This window comes from Hypomesus nipponensis, chromosome 1, assembly GCF_054491055.1.
Source record: "Hypomesus nipponensis isolate SF chromosome 1, ASM5449105v1, whole genome shotgun sequence".
In the NCBI taxonomy this organism is placed as follows: Eukaryota; Metazoa; Chordata; class Actinopteri; order Osmeriformes; family Osmeridae; genus Hypomesus; species Hypomesus nipponensis.
Window position 1 is genome coordinate 1049571 of NC_140361.1, and position 17423 is coordinate 1066993.

At 46.5% G+C, this 17423-nt stretch overlaps 3 protein-coding genes across 4 annotated transcripts in view; 2 read left to right on the top strand and 1 right to left on the bottom strand.

The window, feature by feature from the left end:
• Positions 1 to 20: 20 nt before the first annotated feature.
• On the top strand, positions 21 to 3541 carry mrnip (MRN complex interacting protein). Of its 2 annotated transcripts, none has more exons than XM_084684712.1 (7): positions 21 to 146; positions 290 to 349; positions 674 to 780; positions 918 to 987; positions 1290 to 1420; positions 2310 to 2403; positions 2579 to 3541. In XM_084684712.1, exons 1-7 carry the CDS (start codon positions 87 to 89, stop codon positions 3251 to 3253), a joined length of 1197 nt encoding a protein of 398 aa, XP_084540838.1. In that variant the 5' UTR covers positions 21 to 86; the 3' UTR covers positions 3254 to 3541. The 2 variants fall into 2 exon arrangements, with proteins under 2 accessions (XP_084540838.1, XP_084540845.1); XM_084684719.1 differs by having other exon boundaries at positions 1342 to 1420; positions 2579 to 2717.
• Positions 3542 to 3557: 16 nt separating this feature from the next.
• Positions 3558 to 8212, bottom strand: sqstm1 (sequestosome 1). Its single transcript, XM_084684607.1, has 9 exons — positions 7821 to 8212; positions 6452 to 6547; positions 5866 to 6164; positions 5422 to 5719; positions 5183 to 5269; positions 4906 to 5078; positions 4609 to 4813; positions 4015 to 4254; positions 3558 to 3693 (listed from the first exon to the last, which is right to left on the bottom strand). The coding sequence occupies exons 1-8, from the start codon at positions 7987 to 7989 to the stop codon at positions 4091 to 4093; spliced, it is 1491 nt and encodes a 496-aa protein (XP_084540733.1). The 5' UTR covers positions 7990 to 8212; the 3' UTR covers positions 3558 to 3693; positions 4015 to 4090.
• A 2289-nt stretch (positions 8213 to 10501) lies between these two features.
• Positions 10502 to 17423, top strand: part of mgat4b (alpha-1,3-mannosyl-glycoprotein 4-beta-N-acetylglucosaminyltransferase B) — an 80269-nt gene continuing 73347 nt past the window's right edge. The window contains exon 1 of the mRNA XM_084684732.1: positions 10502 to 10738. Coding sequence (XP_084540858.1) covers positions 10642 to 10738 — 97 coding nt within the window. The 5' untranslated portion in view covers positions 10502 to 10641. The remainder of the gene's footprint in view (positions 10739 to 17423) is intronic.

Sequence of the window (17423 nt, forward strand, 5' to 3'; positions counted from 1 at the left end):
ACACCACGTGACGATTTCAAAACTCTACCGGGAAATATCACTCAGGAGTTCATCCTCGTAGCGTTAAGTTGTCGCTGTTTTCTAAAATGGTGCAGGAATTCCATGTACTAAAGTGCTATTCTTGTGAGGCATTCCAAGTGCAACAGGTAAGACTGTGGTATGTTAGCAAGCTAACTGTGCTATAATGAAACTGCTATTATAATAATGAGTCTACTCAGTCTAATCCACATTAGCATGCAAGCTAACGACGGTGGCTAAGTAGCTAACACGTATGACTGTTTGTTTGCAGGTGAAAAAGAGCAAAAAATGGAATTGTAAGATGTGTGGGGAGAAGCAGTCTATTATCAAGGTAATATCATTACAAACAGATAATTAGCCATAACCAAATTTTCTTTAACTAACAAAACACACGGTTCTCAAATGCCACGCATTCGCACGCATTTCTATTATTTCTCAAGGTAAGCAATAACTGGTCCCGCTATAAATATTTACAATTGATGGACGAGGCCGAGTTGATGATAGTCTGGTGTCTTACATAGATAAAAGTAAACCAATCAGAAACATTACCTTTACCCCACCACCAACACAGAACAAACGTTGATGTACTTACTAATCTCACGCCAAAATTTTGAAAAGGTCGTCTAAATCACCTATATTTTGGACTGAACTGTAGGTGTTCGGCCGTGGCTCAGGTGTCGACTGTCGACGTCATGTGCAGAAACTAAACACCAGGCGTGGGGAGATTCTTGAGGATCAAAACCAGAAAGCTTGGTTACAATGGTAAGACCTTGAATTTCAATGATGTTGAGCTTTTTATGACTTAGCACCAAAGCAAATCTGACGTATTTCTCGGTAGGCTACATCTGATTATGACTTAGCGGTAGGCTGTAATAGCTTGTTGTGCGTGTGTGTGACAGGGAGAACACAGGAGAGGAAGCTGAAGAGAATGAGCTGGGAGACAAGGCCCAGGAACGTGACAACCACACCGTGAGTTCTGTGGCCATAAACATGAATCACTTTGCTTAATATAAGTAGTTTGATATTCAGATATCCCACAATATACCACAGTACCATGATCATGTAATACTGACAGGTTTGTTTTTAAATGTGGGTGGGACAGCTTCTTTCATTACTGAAGATGTCTGTTACACCGCTAAGTTCTCTTAATAAAAAGAGGGGGTCAGATTTGCCTTTCTCACAGAGGACTATGTTGGAAATAGCTTTGCCCTTGACCAAGACTTAGGGTTTGGATGACATCAGATGTAATAAGAGATTTCCTTGTCCTTCAGGTGGTGAACATTCAGGGGAGTCGCTGGAGTAAATATCTGCTGAACCCTTCAGGTGTTTCCAGCTCTGAGGAGGATGGAGAGGAGAATGTTTACATGGACAGGAACCACAGTCCTGCCTGCAGAAACATCCGGTACGTCAAGTCCATCTAGTGATGGGTTCCTGCGAGGGTTCCACTGGGGTTTATCGGTTTCAGTCATGGTTCCACTGCATGTGTCGTCGCAGTCCACAACTGGCTTTGAAGAACTTCAACAGGTCAAGTTGATACAGAATGATAGATAGACCAAAAAAAAAAATACTTTGTTTTCAAAAAGAATTTTCACAAACTTTACATACACATATACAAAACAAAAATGTTTTGGAACCTTTGGAAATGTTATTTTGGAACATATCTTGCTGTGACATATTGTTTTTACTGTTGCTTGTTTTCTACAGGTACACTTGAACTTATTCCTCATGTTCATGTTGTTTAATTGTAACTTGCTTAACTACATGCTCTTATGGTTCTTCCCTTTGGCACTTATTTTGGTTGTTCATAATATGTGCTTCATGTTTTGGCTACTTGCAATGTTTTTGGGGCTATCTTGTTGTTAGTATCGGTGACCTGCGCACTTTGTAATGCTCTCTCTTGGAAGTCGCTTTGGATAAAAGTGTCTGCTAATTGAATACACGTAAATATTTTAACCTTTCAAAACTTTTGTCAAAAATATTTTTTCAACCTTCCAAAATGTGAAAAGGGAGGAGAAAAGCCTAAAGCAGAGTAGAGGACAGGAGTACAGTCCTCAAGTACTCATCAATTATGCAAACTTTCGTTTAGAAACCTTTTTTGGGGGAAAAAAAACATTCAACCTTTAGAAACTTTGTTTTAGAAATTTCTGTCCAAAATATAAATATGATTTTTTTTAAAGAAACTTTTTCAGACTCAAAATTATTATTTCTACCTTCCAACTGTCATGAACGTGTCTCTATGGGTTTTATTGCTTTATTACTTTTTCTTCTGTTTTACCTCTATGGTGGGACAGGAAGAGGAAGAGAGGTCGAGGAGGAAGTACTTCTCAAACTAGAGAAGAACACAGAGAAACTTCCCAAGGCCAGTGGAAGACTGCTGGGAAAAAGGTAATCCCTGCTCACATCTTCTAAGACACACCCACCAACACGCACAGCCACCGAGCATCATTCACACAGCTATACAAACACTGCACACACTGTCAGATTTGGATATGGGGCCGTTCCTCCTTTCAGTTAGATCATTTAGAAGTTTCTATCCCTTCTTTTGCTCCTCTCTTCATAGACTTTAGCACACCCCAGAACATTCCCCAGCTCATCTGCTCCAGCAGAGGGGTCTGCTTCCTGCAGGCTTACCCCAGCCCGTACTAACCCCTCTCCTGAGTGGGCCACCAGCCAACCACTACCTTCAACCCCAACCACCAGCCAACCACCACCTTCAACCCCAACCACCAGCCAACCACCACCTTCAACCCCAACCACCAGCCAACCACCACCTTCAACCCCAACCACCAGCCAACCACCACCTTCAACCCCAACCACCAGCCAACCACTACCTTCAACCACCAGCCAACCACTACCTTCAACCACCAGCCAACCACTACCTTCAACCCCAACCACCAGCCAACCACTACCTTCAACCACCAGCCAACCCCCTTTGAAACCTGCTGTCCCCAACCGACTCAATAGCAGTTCTTGCCGGCCTGTATCTTCTGCTGACACTGCAGTCTCCAAGACGTCCAGGTGGGCCCAGTTCCTGACCAGTCCCTCACCAGAGGAGCAGGAGGAAGAATTCCTCAGCCAGCATGTGGACAGAGATGGAGATCCAGTCCAGGCTGTGCTAGCTCCTCCTCCCAGCATGCTAGCTCCTCCTCCCTGTTCCATCGCTCCTCCTCCCACCATGCTAGCCCCTCCTCCATGGGTCTCCTTCCAAAGGATGGGTTCTTGGGGAGGAAGTTAGGGAGCAGTTTCAGCAGACTGCGGTCCACCTTAAGCCTCTGTGGGTTTGGGGACGTCACTCACGGCAACCGAAGCCCCGCCCCCGTAGCGTTATATCAGAGGGAGGAGACTGTCTGTCATCAACCGCCGCCCACCAAGAGGCCACGCCCCTCCCTCCCTGCCACGTCTCTTTTCAACACGGACGAGGACTTTGATGATGCGTTTGAACTGTGACTCACTAGTCTTGGTTGCTCATGTGGGTGATGTTTGAGACTTCACAGATTTCCATTAAAAACACACATGACACAGATATGACACAACAGAACTTTATTTTGCTGAAGTGTTTTATTGTGTTGAAACAGCAGAAATAACTTCAGTGTTAGACAGTCATAGTGATCATCCCTTCACCCGGTTCCTCTGAATGGACAGGACATCACATCTGGCAGGAATTGCTCTGGATAACTGTTGTAAGGTTACAATAATAACTAATATTAACTTGCATTGAGGACGCTTTAACAGATTCACCATTAGTAATGAGTAGCATATAGTTTGTTTCCTCTTTTAAATCCAATTCATAATAAATCTAAATATGTTGTTAAATAAAACCTCTTCTACCATTTCTTATCAGAAGGTAGATCCAGAAACATGGTAATAATGGTTAATAGTAACAATGGCTGTCAGTATGAATATCAGATCAAATACTGTGCTAAGCAATCTTAATGCAACCATAACGGATTCAAAGCTACGTCAATATAACAAACTACGATTATTAGAGTAATGGACCTAGCCAGAGTGTGGCGGCTGAGAGGGCCCTGGGAGGGCAGGGTGACGATGGGAGGGGCCCCAGCCTGCTGGCGTCCTACTTGGGCTGGGCGGGGGGGGGTTTGGAGTAGTGGATGGTGTCCAGGGCAGAGCCGATGTCAAAGTTCTTGGTGTGGAGCAGCCGGGTGAGCCAGCCTCCCTCGTCTGTGAAGCCCATGGACAGCATCTGGGACAAGGACTCAACTAGGCGCGGGTCTGCATCTACACACACACACACACACACACACACACACACACACACACACACACACACACACACACACACACACACACACACACACACACACACACACACACACACACCAGGAGGTCAGAACTACTGATACACACTAAACTGTAACATTTGTATTCATCTAACATGCGCCTTCATCTGAAGCAGAACATTATTTTTAATCTGTTAACGTGTCCTTGATAAACAATGTATTTAGGTAGTTACTGCCAAGGAACTGTCTGTATTTTACAATGCAGACAGCAGTGAAACAGTAACCAAATCTTAACTGCAACCTCTCAACTTCAGTTTTACAGGTTTCAGTTCACAAGCCGTGCAGTCAGTACCTTGAGGGAGGTGGGGGTAGAGCGCAGCCTCGCGCAGGCCTGTGGGGCCCTGGGTCAGGGGGCCCTGGGTTGGGGAGAGGGGCCCCGGGGCCTCCAGGGAGCCATCTTCCCCCAGCCTGAGGGACTGCAGTTCTCCTGTGGAGGGGTCCACCTCCTTGGAGCTGAGGTGAGTCCACTCTTCGTCGATGGTCGTGTCCCTGCCAGCCTGCGCATGCACAGAGACCCGCGTTACCACGGTGCCCTTCCAAAACACGCATGTTGGTGGTGGTGATTGTTATGACTGGTGTGGTACTGTACCCTAGCCCCGTTGCTCGGACCCGCGTCAGTGCATAGATCGTCCACCTCCATGTCACCATCTGCGCCCCCGGGTCCCCCTGCGTCGCTCCTGGCGCTGGGGGGCCCTCCGGACGCCGGAGGGGTCACCTTGGTCCTGCAGCCCTCGTGCTCCACGTCGATGTCCACGTCAATGCCTGGAGAAAGAGCAGGGAGGATCATGAACAAGGTAAACATCACAAGCATCGTTAGCGGTCCTGGACGGCACGGAGGCCATCTTGGCCAGCAGTGGTGGGCTTACCCAGGGGACTGAGCATAGCAGCCACGCCCTCGCCTATGTTCTTCAGGAAGTCAACGTTGGCCTGGACCAGAGAGGCTGCAGACAGGCCTGGGGGGAGGAAACAAACCCCAACAGGAACGGTGAGATCTAATGTTGAACCATGATGGACTGATTTATCAGTGTTGGGCCAGAGACATCCATGCAGACCTCGTGCTCAGGCCTCTCTGGTGGGGGAGTGTCGGGGCGAGGCTGGGGCTTACCAGAGGGAGCCTGGCTGGCTTCAGCAGCAGTCTGGTCTGTCTGAGAGGGGGCCTGGGTTTCACTCGGTCCAGGCTGGCTTCCAGAGGGTCCAGGCTGGCTTCCAGAGGGTCCAGGCTGGCTTCCAGAGGGTCCAGGCTGGCTTCCAGAGGGTCCAGGCTGGCTTCCAGAGGGTCCAGGCTGGCTTCCAGAGGGTCCAGGCTGGGTTCCACAGGGTCCAGGCTGGGCCTGGTTCTGCTGGGCAGCGGCCCACATGCCACAGTGCCTCATCTTCCTCATCCACTTCCCCCGAGGGAACCACTGACACCCAAACACAGTGCACCCATCAGGAGCACTGCCACACACTCTGAACGGAGCTTTCCACAATTCCAACACCCACGTTTCAACCCATCACACCCTACGATAGCCTGTTTCTGAGCAATTCTTTTAACCTTTTTTAGCCTCACCTCAAACATGTTGAAGGGGTGCCAGATGGGCAGCAGGGCGTGCTCCTTGTGCAGGCCCTTGGCCTGGCAGGGCGAACACAGGTCGTAGTCGGGACACACTGTACACTTGAAGCGGGTCCCGGACACCTGGCCCTGGCAGCCGTCACACGTCACGTTGGGGTGCACCACAGGGGGCCCGTGGGGGGGCGGGGGGCCATGTGGGTGGCCGTGGGGACCCCCGGGAGGAGGGGGGAAGGGGAAAGGGGGGACACCCCCGGGGAAGGCGTGGAGGGGGAAGTCACGTCGGTGCTCCTTCCTCTCTGTGGGAGGGAGAGCGGGAGACGCAGGGTCACATAAGAGCGGAGAGATATTGTGAATGCAAATACATCACACTGTCATATTTGTTTTAAGTTGCCGATATCATGCTCCAATACTGTAAACAGGTCAGAGTTCACAGCTGTTCTTAGTAAGGTTCTTCTCTGTTACTGTTATGTGACCTACTAGGCTCCTGTTTTTCCAAGAAATTAATTAGAATCTGATCCCACAGGAAACTGATATCTGCGTGTGTGTGTATGTGTGTCTGTGTAGATGCGGGCGTTAACGCTACCTTTAATGAAGAGGCGAAAGGTGTCGTCCTTGATGCAGGTGAGCCCCATCATGAGCTCGTCATCTGTGGAGAAGGCGATCATGTCCCCGTCCTCATCTGGAGAGGTAAACACACGCCGTCACGTTCTCCTCACCTGCCACCCCACCGCTAATCTGACAACATCACTGTCACTGTGCACGGAGGGACTTGGCATAAACAGATTATGGTGACTGCTTTTGTTTTCAATCCACAGATCAGCCCATTATCTCCGTGGTAATCGAACAGGGTTGCCCCATAAAGGCTGTTCATCTTATTCTGAAGTTAGTTGATGATAGAGCTATTCGGGCATGAATCTATGTTCAACTGAGTAAGATTAGGTTAACTGATCCTCATTCTGTCACTCTGAACTGTGGGTTACTCTTGAGTAACACATGATGTATATTGCTCATGAAATCCCTTTCATCATGTCTGACCAGGTCACAGGTCAGCTTGTGCAAATGTGTGCTAAACTGATAAGGCATAGTAAAAATATTTTTTCGTAACACTTCAATAAGTCTGGAACCTTATGTAACTCTCTACAATCTCTTTTTACTTTGAAAGTGTAAACAGACTTCTTATTTTTCAGGACCACTCTTGCCAACAACTTTCATGTCAGTCCTGTGAGTTTGTTCTCAACGGTCCTTTCACGAGGTCCCGGAATGTTTTCTCATTCTCGTGTTTGTTTTTCCATGCCTGTTTGCTTTACTAAATACACAGAGTTAGTTTTATGTTTCCAAGCCTTCTTTTATAGAAGAGGGACGAGATTCATTGATGTGACTGAGCAGGTCGAACGGCTTTTATCTTTTCAAGAAAACAACAAACCCAACAGGCTGGTAGGCCGCGCCATATAATCTACCAACTGACTCAATGAGACACGCATAGTTGACACAAATGTTATTTGAAGACACTCGGGTTTAGCTCAGTGGTTAGAGCACTTTACTAAAGATCAAGAGATTGCATGTTCAAATCTCGTACGTAGCCTACTAAAGTAAATGAATCGCCTAACTTGTCATATTCCAGTAATAAAACTGTTGGACACGATTCTTTGAGTTTAGAGTTGCATTGCCAAATCCTTCACATTTTGTTTTGTGTTTTTTTCTTTACATTTGACCAACTTTTGTTATTGCCCATCATGGACAGCTGTTGCATAACAATGTTCGTATTATTTAGTTAGGTAGTGGTGCACTGTGCGCACTGCGCTCGGCTTTCAACAAAAACACGGCAGCGTCGGAGCGCAATTACAGATAGGCCTCAATTTGCATAGTTTAAATCTCTTCCCTAGTTTCCGGCACGACATTTTATATTTCTGTCATTACAAATTAATCGACACTGAAAAAAATATAGACCTTACCTTTGTAGAACATTTGGAAGGCAATATTGCGCAGGTTGGAAAATACTTCAACCACCTTTCTGTTAAGATACTCAAAACTCGTTGACACATCCTGGTCGACAGCAAAACGCCGGATTTCTTTCGGTGAATCTTCTTTCCCAAGAAGATAGGCTTTGACGGTCATAGACATGGTCGCTTTTTTCCACCTCTTCGGTTTGTTGCGCAGTTAAAATGTTAAAGGTCTGTCTGATGAGCTGTGAACTCCCTTTCGGTGTCTTGTTGTCTGTGAAAGCAGTTCCGTGTATAAGGCTTATATCGTCATGTGCTATAGTTATGGCGCAGCTTAGCCAATCATAAGACGCACAGGGACTTCGGGAGACTTTAGGGGAAGTCCAAACGAAAACAGGCACTGCTCTGCTTCTTGTATTGGAAGCAATAGCGATGCAACCAGGCTAATATAAACACACGCGTGGTAAACGCCACGAACGTGCCAGTGGAAGGTCGAGGAATGACAAGGCACTTTCTATGGGGAAGTCCCTATGAGATCACTGTCACAAGAAAATAATTATTTGAGGGACTCTTTAGTGACTAGATTTTATCCCAAGTAGTCTAATAGATCATGTAGCCTAGTATACCACTTTTTAACTAAGTCTACAAATTCTTCATCAGTTTTAGGCTATAGCCTAACAGCAACGGCAACACTGACACAGACCATATAGTCAAGAGAACAGTAATCAACTTCTTTACATAATACTGACAGTACAGGAGGAACATAGAAAGTAGACAGCGTAGAGAGTTTCCAATTATATTAAATATTCTGAAATAACATTTAACAGGTTATACTCTTTCAGACACTATTTCACCACATAACACGTCATTCTGCACGTGAGTAGGCCTACCTGCACTTTATTCCGGTGCCCTAAATGCAGAAGGCTAAGGTGTGGTATGGATACGGTTGGGGTTATGCTGTGTAGGAGTCGGGTTGTCATACTTCTGCGAGCACACTACAATAGAAGTAGGTCTATTGCTGAGTCACCATGAGTGAGGATATTTTACCTAAAATGATAACAATCAAAAACATATTTTCCGAACGACAGCAACAACAAACAAAAAAATGTTAGAATTCATTATTAGACATAATAACTACATCATACAAAACAGCTGTCCAGTTTTTTGTCTGCGCTGTAAAATAAATGTTGTCCTCAACGGGATGAGTGTATAGGCCTATTACAGATGACGTTTAGTACAGAGCAGTTTCTAATCATAGAAAACAATAAAGACGCAGTTGTTGGCAGGGATCGCTTTTCCTGTCTGATGACCGTGCTCTGTCACCTGATTATGACTCACAGGTCCTGTGATCGAGCCTTTCGTTTTTCTTATCTTTTTCTTTTTTTTTTCGTTTGTTAATCTCGAGAGCGCTCGCGAAGCCTCTAGAAATATGAGTTTGCAGAATCGATGTTTTTAATTTGACCACATTGTTTGTTTAAAATGAAAATACCCTTCGTAGGCTCAGCTGCGTTTTCCATAATATGCATCAGGCAGGAAACTGACTTTAGATAGGCCTAATTTGGGCAAATATTTTCGGATTAATAAGGCATACCCTAGTTAGTTTATTGCTTCCCCAATCCATGTTGATTTTTGATAACAATATGTTACTATATGTAACAATATGTGAAATACAGTAACCAAATATATATAGGCACGTTTCTATTGCAGAACAATAACAATGGGGCTACATTTCAAATTGCTTATAGGCTACCTACATATATATGATCACAATGTATATTCTTTATATGAAAAGCCCCGTCAACTAAAGCATAATTAGAAACATTATTCCGTTTTACCACCAGTAGATGGCAGTGAATCTCCAACAACCACTTCGTGATTTTCACCAAGAGACGATCAAAGTCTGAGTACAATCTGATTGAATGTGAAACATATCGTAGATAGGCTATGTACACTATCTGTTCAAGAGCCCTTTGAGTAAAATATTGGGTTTATTACAAGTACAAATTTGAAATTCGAACGCCCTGCATCAAAGCCAGCAGGTGTAAATTTACTGCAGAAATCGAAAAAACAAATGTGTTAAACATATGGACAGATGCTTTGTGTAGCCTACAACTACAGTTGTTTAATATAACTGCCTGTCTAATATAACTGCCTGGTTTTCCTTATTGGCGAGGCTGTAGGCTATACGATCCACAAGTTAACTTGTGTATTATCTGGGCTAAATGAGGCGATAGCATTGTTTTAGTATAGTCGGAGTCTGTGGAAAAAGGCTAGGAGGCTAAAGTTTCTATTCCATGAGTTTTTTCCATTATATTTACACATAAACATGGCAAATCACCGTTGATGATATTGCCGCAAATGACCTGCTGTAGGCTAGGCGCGCTTATAGGCTACTTTTTCCAAACTGGCAACGCCTTCAACTATGGAAGCGACATATGAAAATTAAACCGAAGTGCCTGTCTCGTTCTAATAATCAGATGACCCATCGTAACATATCACAGTTCTCTCTCTCTCTCTCTCTCTCTCTCTCTCTCTCTCTCTCTCTCTCTCTCTCTCTCTCTCTCTCTCTCTCTCTCTCTCTCTCTCAAACCAACTCGGTAAAGACATAAGAATCCGTTCCCCCGTTTTCATCAACCCCTCCCCGTGTGTTCAGTGAACGAACGCCTCGCCAAGGCTACACTGCCCGCCAGAGCGCCGCGCAATAACAACACACAGTTCTCCGCTTCTACAGCAAGGCGCAACGAGGCATCTCTGTATCGGAAGCGCTGCAAACGAGCAACAGAGAGCCCAGCTACCCTGCACGCCGTTCGGACATGAGCCCGGGGATCCGGAGATGAGGCTCCGAAATGGCACCTTCCTAACGGTCTTATTGTTCGGTCTATGCGGACTCATTTCACTCTCCTGGTACACCGCATTCAGCAATTCCAAAGGTAAGGCTGTAAAAGGCGCCACGGGGCGGGGGCGTGTTGAGAATTGATGGATTAGCTCTGTTATGGTACAATTGGAGTCTCCGAGACTATATCAGACTGAAGCGATACGGAGGGTGTAGGGGCTTTGTGTTTTGAAAACAGCAGGTGGTGGCCTGTTTTGGGTACATGTCTTGTTTTCCATGAATCATTTCGACTGCGAGGAGCATTCACCGGTGGCACCTTTGTCATGAAATTCCTTTCCTTGCCTTCTTCGCCTACGCTGCCCAGGTGGTGTTTAGACATATAGCTTTCCCGTGACATGATCCATGATTTTACACTATTTATTTGCAAATAATATCAGCTAAAGAAGATTAATCAAATCCTGAATCCTTTGTGAGACAGTAGCCCATTGAGCGGCTGTTGTGCCGTACTGGATGCCTGGGTGATGACGCTGTTACACTTGCTTTCCGAGGCTCGCCTTCAGTCAGACGTGTGGGGTTAAGACATGCATCTTGAACTGTTAAACTTGGTAAAAGCCCATGTCACCGCATAAACACTTTATTAACTTCGAAGTTGTCCTTTCAATTGTTGCTTCAGTCATGCAGACACGGTTCAGTCTGCTGTGGGGTACTAGATCTCCCAGGTCTTTGATTCGTGTTCCAGGGGTTTGGTTTCTGTTAAGTGTTGCATCCACCAGGTCCAGAAAACTTAGAAATCCTTAGAAATTCTTCAGATTAATCTAATTAGCTCAGAGAATAAACCTCCAATATGATAAAAGCCCCAATTGAAACACAACATTGTCTCAATCATTTGATCAATTTAACAATGCACTCAAAACCACCATTCATATAAATATATAACCATAGAAATAAATTGCTTCTGATACTGGATTGGGTGGTTGTGGTATTCTGTCAAGACTTTGCACTATGTCCTCATGCTCAAGTCTTACCCATGATTCAATACTGTATGTTAGACACTGTCACCTCTGTACACTGGAGGCAGTGATGGTGTAGACAGCAGTACACTGGAGGCAGTGATGGTGTAGACAGCAGTACACTGGAGGCAGTGATGGTGTAGACAGCAGTACACTGGAGGCAGTGATGGTGTAGACAGCAGTACACTGGAGGCAGTGATGGTGTAGACAGCAGTACACTGGAGGCAGTGATGGTGTAGACAGCAGTACACTGGAGGCAGTGATGGTGTAGACAGCAGTACACTGGAGGCAGTGATGGTGTAGACAGCAGTACACTGGAGGCAGTGATGGTGTAGACAGCAGCCAGCAGTGCCACTGTCGGACTGAGAATGTGCTTGTTCGTGCACCATCAAAAAGCTGAAGTTCTCGTTTCCATCTCCTCTGCAACTGTTTCCTCTCTTCATTTCCTGTCAAGACATCATCCTCCTCCTACCTCCATGTCCAGTGTCATCGTCATTGTTACCATGGTTTCCTGTGGAAGCGTCCTGTTCCTTGCACTGTGCTTCCTGCCTGCTGTCATGAGCAGCTGACTGGATGTGAGCCTCAGTTATTGACTCTCTGACTGATGGTAATTAACTGGGGAGGTGTGTGTGTGTGTGTGTGTGTGTGTGCATGACCGTGTGTGTGTGTGTGTGCGCTTTCTTTGCCTTAACGCGTCCCTCAGAGCCAGCCAGCACTCTGCCAAATTAATTCAGTCTGGCAAGCAGCTAAACATGATTGCAGAACCTGTTTGATACATTTATTCCAACAAGGCCGAGAGCTGTTTGAGCTGGTTGGGTGCACCACACCAGATGTGAACCTGATATCCCTGGCAAATGATGCATTTGGGAAATTAAAGTATCGATATACTGAATTGAAAGCAAGGTTTTGAAAAAGCTATCAAGTGAGATCTTGTCGGGTTCCAGGTGAACAAACTCTGCAGAGTAAACTGGGTAAAGGAAGTGATAAAGACGGTCAATGACTGACCACTACCTTTGTTTTTCTCTGTTCAACTGTTTTACTGCAGCTATCCTGACTGCATGTAAAGTACATTCAAAGTCAAGTAATTTCTTGGAAGGGTCTGATTTCACTTCTTGCTCCTATCATATGAAAAGTCTAGTGAGGTAACTTCTCTACTTTCTGTTTCACCAAGTCACACTGACATCCATTCATGTGGATACATTCATGTTTAGCTCAACACTGTGCTGAGATAAAAGAAGTTGTGACGGTAACAATAATGTATTCATTTAGCAATGCTTTTATCCAAAGTGACATGAAGGTGGGGATTTAAGCCTGTAACCTCTTGATCTGCAGTCAGAAGCTCTACCATTGAGGTACAATTGTACCTGATGCATAGGTTACCATCTCTGCTGTAAAACGGCCCGCAGCCTTCTCCTCAGTCTGAGGGCCTCCGACTGAGGGCCCGAGGTGAAGGTCTTCGTGGCTCTGCAGAGAGATGACACCTTCCTGTCGTTCAGGTCTATCCAATGACCCTCTCCCATCTCTGACGTACTGTAACACCTCAGAGCTACATGTCAGAGTGTACTTGTCTAATCTGTGTAAGGCCCATACCAGACTGATCTACGCTAGATATTTCGAACCTATACAGACTCTCTTGCGCTGTCATAACACCACTAACCTGACTGTTGGAAAATTCCAGGGAATCTTTCCCTCTTTCCAGTTGAAAGTCTGATTCCTGTTTTACTTCCTGAAAGAGTTTTTCTGTCTGATCCTGGTTGACTCATAGATGTCCCTTGAGGCAGGATGAGGCCTGGATTGACGATGAGAAGTGGGTTTGTCACTTAAGGGGCTACCCATGCACTTAACACACACACACACACGTAGCCACTTAATCACCCACACAGTGATACATTCACACAGCAGCACACACACACACACACACACACAGGGAGATCTACGTGATGATGCTCGTCAGTTCACACACAGCGAGAGAACAACCGCCTGCCCTCACATGCTTGGTCATGTCTCCCTGCACACAAACACACACACACCCACACACAAACACACAGGCTCTGTCTGGTCCTGCCTCCCCTTGTTCTGTATTCAACTGTCTTGGTGTTCTGGGTGAAAAAGCCCGGAGGAAAGGAGATCCTCTAGGAGGTGTAGAGTGCCTGCCTGCACGTCTCTGTCCCCGCAGAGCAAAGAGGGCTTTTCTCCTGCAGCTGAGAAAGATGAAGATCTGCTCTGACCCCTGGTACCCTCTCCTCCTCTCCTCTTCCCCCCTTCTCTCCTCTTTCTCTCCTCTTTCTCTTCCTCGCTCCAGTGGGATGTGTAGAGCTAGGTATCATGTTGCCCTACTCGCCTTAGAAGATACGGATATTCCCTCTATGCCTGGACCTGTGGAGAAACTATAGGAGAGATAAGAGTGGAAACAAGAGACTGTGTGAGGGTGTGTGTGTGTGTGTGCATGAGTGTGTGTGAGTGAAAGAGATTGTGTGGGTGTAATAGGGGGTGGATGTCATCTTTTGGGAAACCGCCTGGGTAACATGAGGATGCTTTTGTCAGTTTGTCAATATTGGGAAAATCAATAGTGCTAGTGGTCTTTGAAAGTGTGTGTGTGTGTAGGCTAGTGTTTGTGTACAGATTGTGTGTGTGTTAATTTGAGCATGCAACACGTTACGCATGAATAAGCCTCGCTACAAATAGCGCCTCATAGATGAAGCAACATGAAAGATTCTCTATGAAACATAAAGGAGGAGTGACAGCTAAAAAGAGCATGTTGGTTTATCTGATTCTTCTGCACGCTTTTCATGTTGAACAGAGTCCTGTTGCTCCTGACTCCTGATGAGACAGAGAGCACCCCAAAGGAACTCACCTGCTGTGTGCAGGTGTGTTGGCGTGTGAAGCTCTAGGGTGTGTGAGGCTGTAGGGTGTGTGAGGCTGTAGGGTGTGTGAGGCTGTAGGGTGTGTGAGGCTGTAGGGTGTGTGAGGCTGTAGGGTGTGTGAGGCTGTAGGGTGTGTGAAGTTCTAGGGTGTGTGAGGCTGTAGGGTGTGTGAGGCTGTAGGGTGTGTGAGGCTGTAGGGTGTGTGAGGCTCTAGGGTGTGTGAGGCTGTAGTCCCAACACACACCCCAGGAGAGAAGAGGGAGGGGTAAGGGAGAGGAGGGGACCAAGGGCTGTAGAGGGAGTCAGGTTTAGTGATACAGTTGAAGTTTAGTTAGTTGGACTGTGTTATCACAGTATAACACAGTATTGTCAGTATAACACAGTATAACAATGTTGTCAGTATAACACAGTAATTCACAGTACAATCAGTATATCACAGTATTGTCAGTACAACACAGTATAACAGTATTGTCAATATAACAGTAATTCACAGTACAGTCAGTATATCACAGTATTGTCAGTATATCACAGTATTGTCAGTATAACACAGCATATCACAGTATTGTCAGTATAGTCAGTATAACACAGTATAACAGTATAGTCAGTATAACACAGTATAACAGTATAGTCAGTATAACACAGTATAACAGTATAGTCAGTATAACACAGTATAACAGTATAGTCAGTATAACACAGTATAACAGTATAGTCAGTATAACAGTACTGTCCTTCTATCATGACTTCAGTGACCCAGCCCTTCCCTGCAGACCCACATGAGGAAGCAGGGCAGCAGACCCACATGAGGAAGCAGGGCAGCAGACCCACATGAGGAAGCAGGGCAGCAGACCCACATGAGGAAGCAGGGCAGCAGACCCACATGAGGAAGCAGGGCAGCAGACCCACATGAGGAAGCAGGGCAGCAGACCCACATGAGGAAGCAGGGCAGCAGACCCACATGAGGAAGCAGGGCAGCAGACCCACATGAGGAGGCAGGGCAGCAGACCCACATGAGGAAGCAGGGCAGCAGACCCACATGAGGAAGCAGGGCAGCAGACCCACATGAGGAAGCAGGGCAGCAGACCCACATGAGGAAGCAGGGCAGCAGACCCACATGAGGAAGCAGGGCAGCAGACCCACATGAGGAAGCAGGGCAGCAGACCCACATGAGGAAGCAGGGCAGCAGACCCACATGAGGAAGCAGGGCAGCAGACCCACATGAGGAAGCAGGGCAGCAGACCCACATGAGGAAGCAGGGCAGCAGACCCACATGAGGAAGCAGGGCAGCAGACCCACATGAGGAAGCAGGGCAGCAGACCCACATGAGGAAGCAGGGCACAGCAAACAGCCTCAGATCAACTCCTGACATTTCTAACAGCAATGTTCCTAAACATGGGGAGTGGGGGGGACTGTAGTTTCTAGCTGTCGTTGGTCTGTACCATGGAACTGTGAGTCTTGTAGACTGCAGAACTGTAATGTCTGTATGAAGCTGCTGACTGCTCTGGGTTAGGTTGTGATGTGACTGACTCGGACACGTGCTGGTTTACACACACACACACACCATCACCTCAACCCCCCTCCTGCTGTTCTGCCATGCTCACGTATTTGCTCTTCCTACTGTCAAGTAGCCAAAAGGGTGTGTGTGTGTGTGTGTGTGTGTGTGTGTGTGTGTGTGTGTGTGCGTGTGTGTGTGTGTGTGTGTGTGTGTGTGTGTGTGTGTGTGTGTGTGTGTGTGTGCGTGTGCATCCCAGCCTTCATGCATCTGACTTACGGCCACGTGTGCAAACACTACATGCCAGCTCCAGTGGTAACCTTGACGATAACCCTGGCTTTAGGGGGTGGAAACTTTGGCTTCCATAGTCCAGGGCTTGGGACCGTTGTCATAGAAGCAGACTGACAATTATACATTGCCCTTTTAGACCAGCGGGTGGTTTGATAGCAGTCCATTGAGGGGGGTGTCTGTAGTGAGTATGTGTAATGAAAGATTCGAACCCCGGTCTCCCACACGCACACAGTCAGCTAATGGCGCCATTATTTCAGTCCGACAGTGGCGGTCGTTCCTTCCCCGGGAGGTCCGTGTTTCCGGAACGTCCGTGTTTCCGGGACGTCCGTGTTTCCCGCTGGTCCTTTAACAGCCAACCCTCGCTAGACTAGCCAGACTATGCTATAGGCTACATGAGTGAGCCACTGTCCGAGAGAGGAAGTGCCTAATGTTCTCTTTCTGCGTTTATCTGATGGCGAGGCCCGCTTCAGGCATTTCCTTCTGCTATATTAAATAGTGTCTGGTCTCCTGTTATAGCTCTTCGAGCGCTACACCATGTCCATTACCCTCCGAATGAACGCTTTATTATATGGTTTAACTGTTTAACAACGCGCAGGCGAAGGTCTTAAAACCAGCCGTGAGATGGTTCGCTAGATCCGATTCTTATCCGATAAAATGAAAAGGAAATAGGGGCTATTTAACCATATCAACAGCTTTGTAGACCCGTTTAATTACATTCTTTATTACCTGCTTTTCATAAAACGAAATTCCAATTTAGGCCTTATATTAGCTGTAAAATGAATGCCGTTGTTCGCTCAAAGAACATGTGGCTCAGGGTCGGCTCTGGTGTGGCTAGCTGAACTGGACGGGAATGTTAGTGGACTAGTGATTTCGTCTGTTTGCTTTCTGTCAAACAGACTCCTGTCAAACAGACGAACCCCGCGGTGCGCTGTTCTGATGTTCAGCGCCGCTTGCTCCTGAGTGAAACGGCAATTATATTTTCTCATGAATTATGCATGCGCCGGCCACTGGAATATGAGCTCCGCTAAAATTGTGTCCTCCCTTTCATTGCCGTTATCAGATTGTTGTTAAACATTGATACAATCCCACTGATATTCAGCGGTTCATTACAGAGGTGGTTAACCATGG

Coding starts and splice junctions, on each gene's coding strand:
- mrnip (XM_084684712.1), top strand. CDS start 87: ATGGTGCAGGAATTCCATGTACTAAAGTGCTATTCTTGTGAGGCATTC. Junction 147..289: donor AGGCATTCCAAGTGCAACAG/GTAAGACTGTGG, acceptor GTTTGTTTGCAG/GTGAAAAAGAGCAAAAAATG. Junction 1,421..2,309: donor CCTGCCTGCAGAAACATCCG/GTACGTCAAGTC, acceptor ATGGTGGGACAG/GAAGAGGAAGAGAGGTCGAG.
- sqstm1 (XM_084684607.1), bottom strand. CDS start 7,989: ATGTCTATGACCGTCAAAGCCTATCTTCTTGGGAAAGAAGATTCACCG. Junction 6,548..7,820: donor CTTCCAAATGTTCTACAAAG/GTAAGGTCTATA, acceptor TTACCTCTCCAG/ATGAGGACGGGGACATGATC. Junction 4,814..4,905: donor GTCCGAGCAACGGGGCTAGG/GTACAGTACCAC, acceptor GTGCATGCGCAG/GCTGGCAGGGACACGACCAT.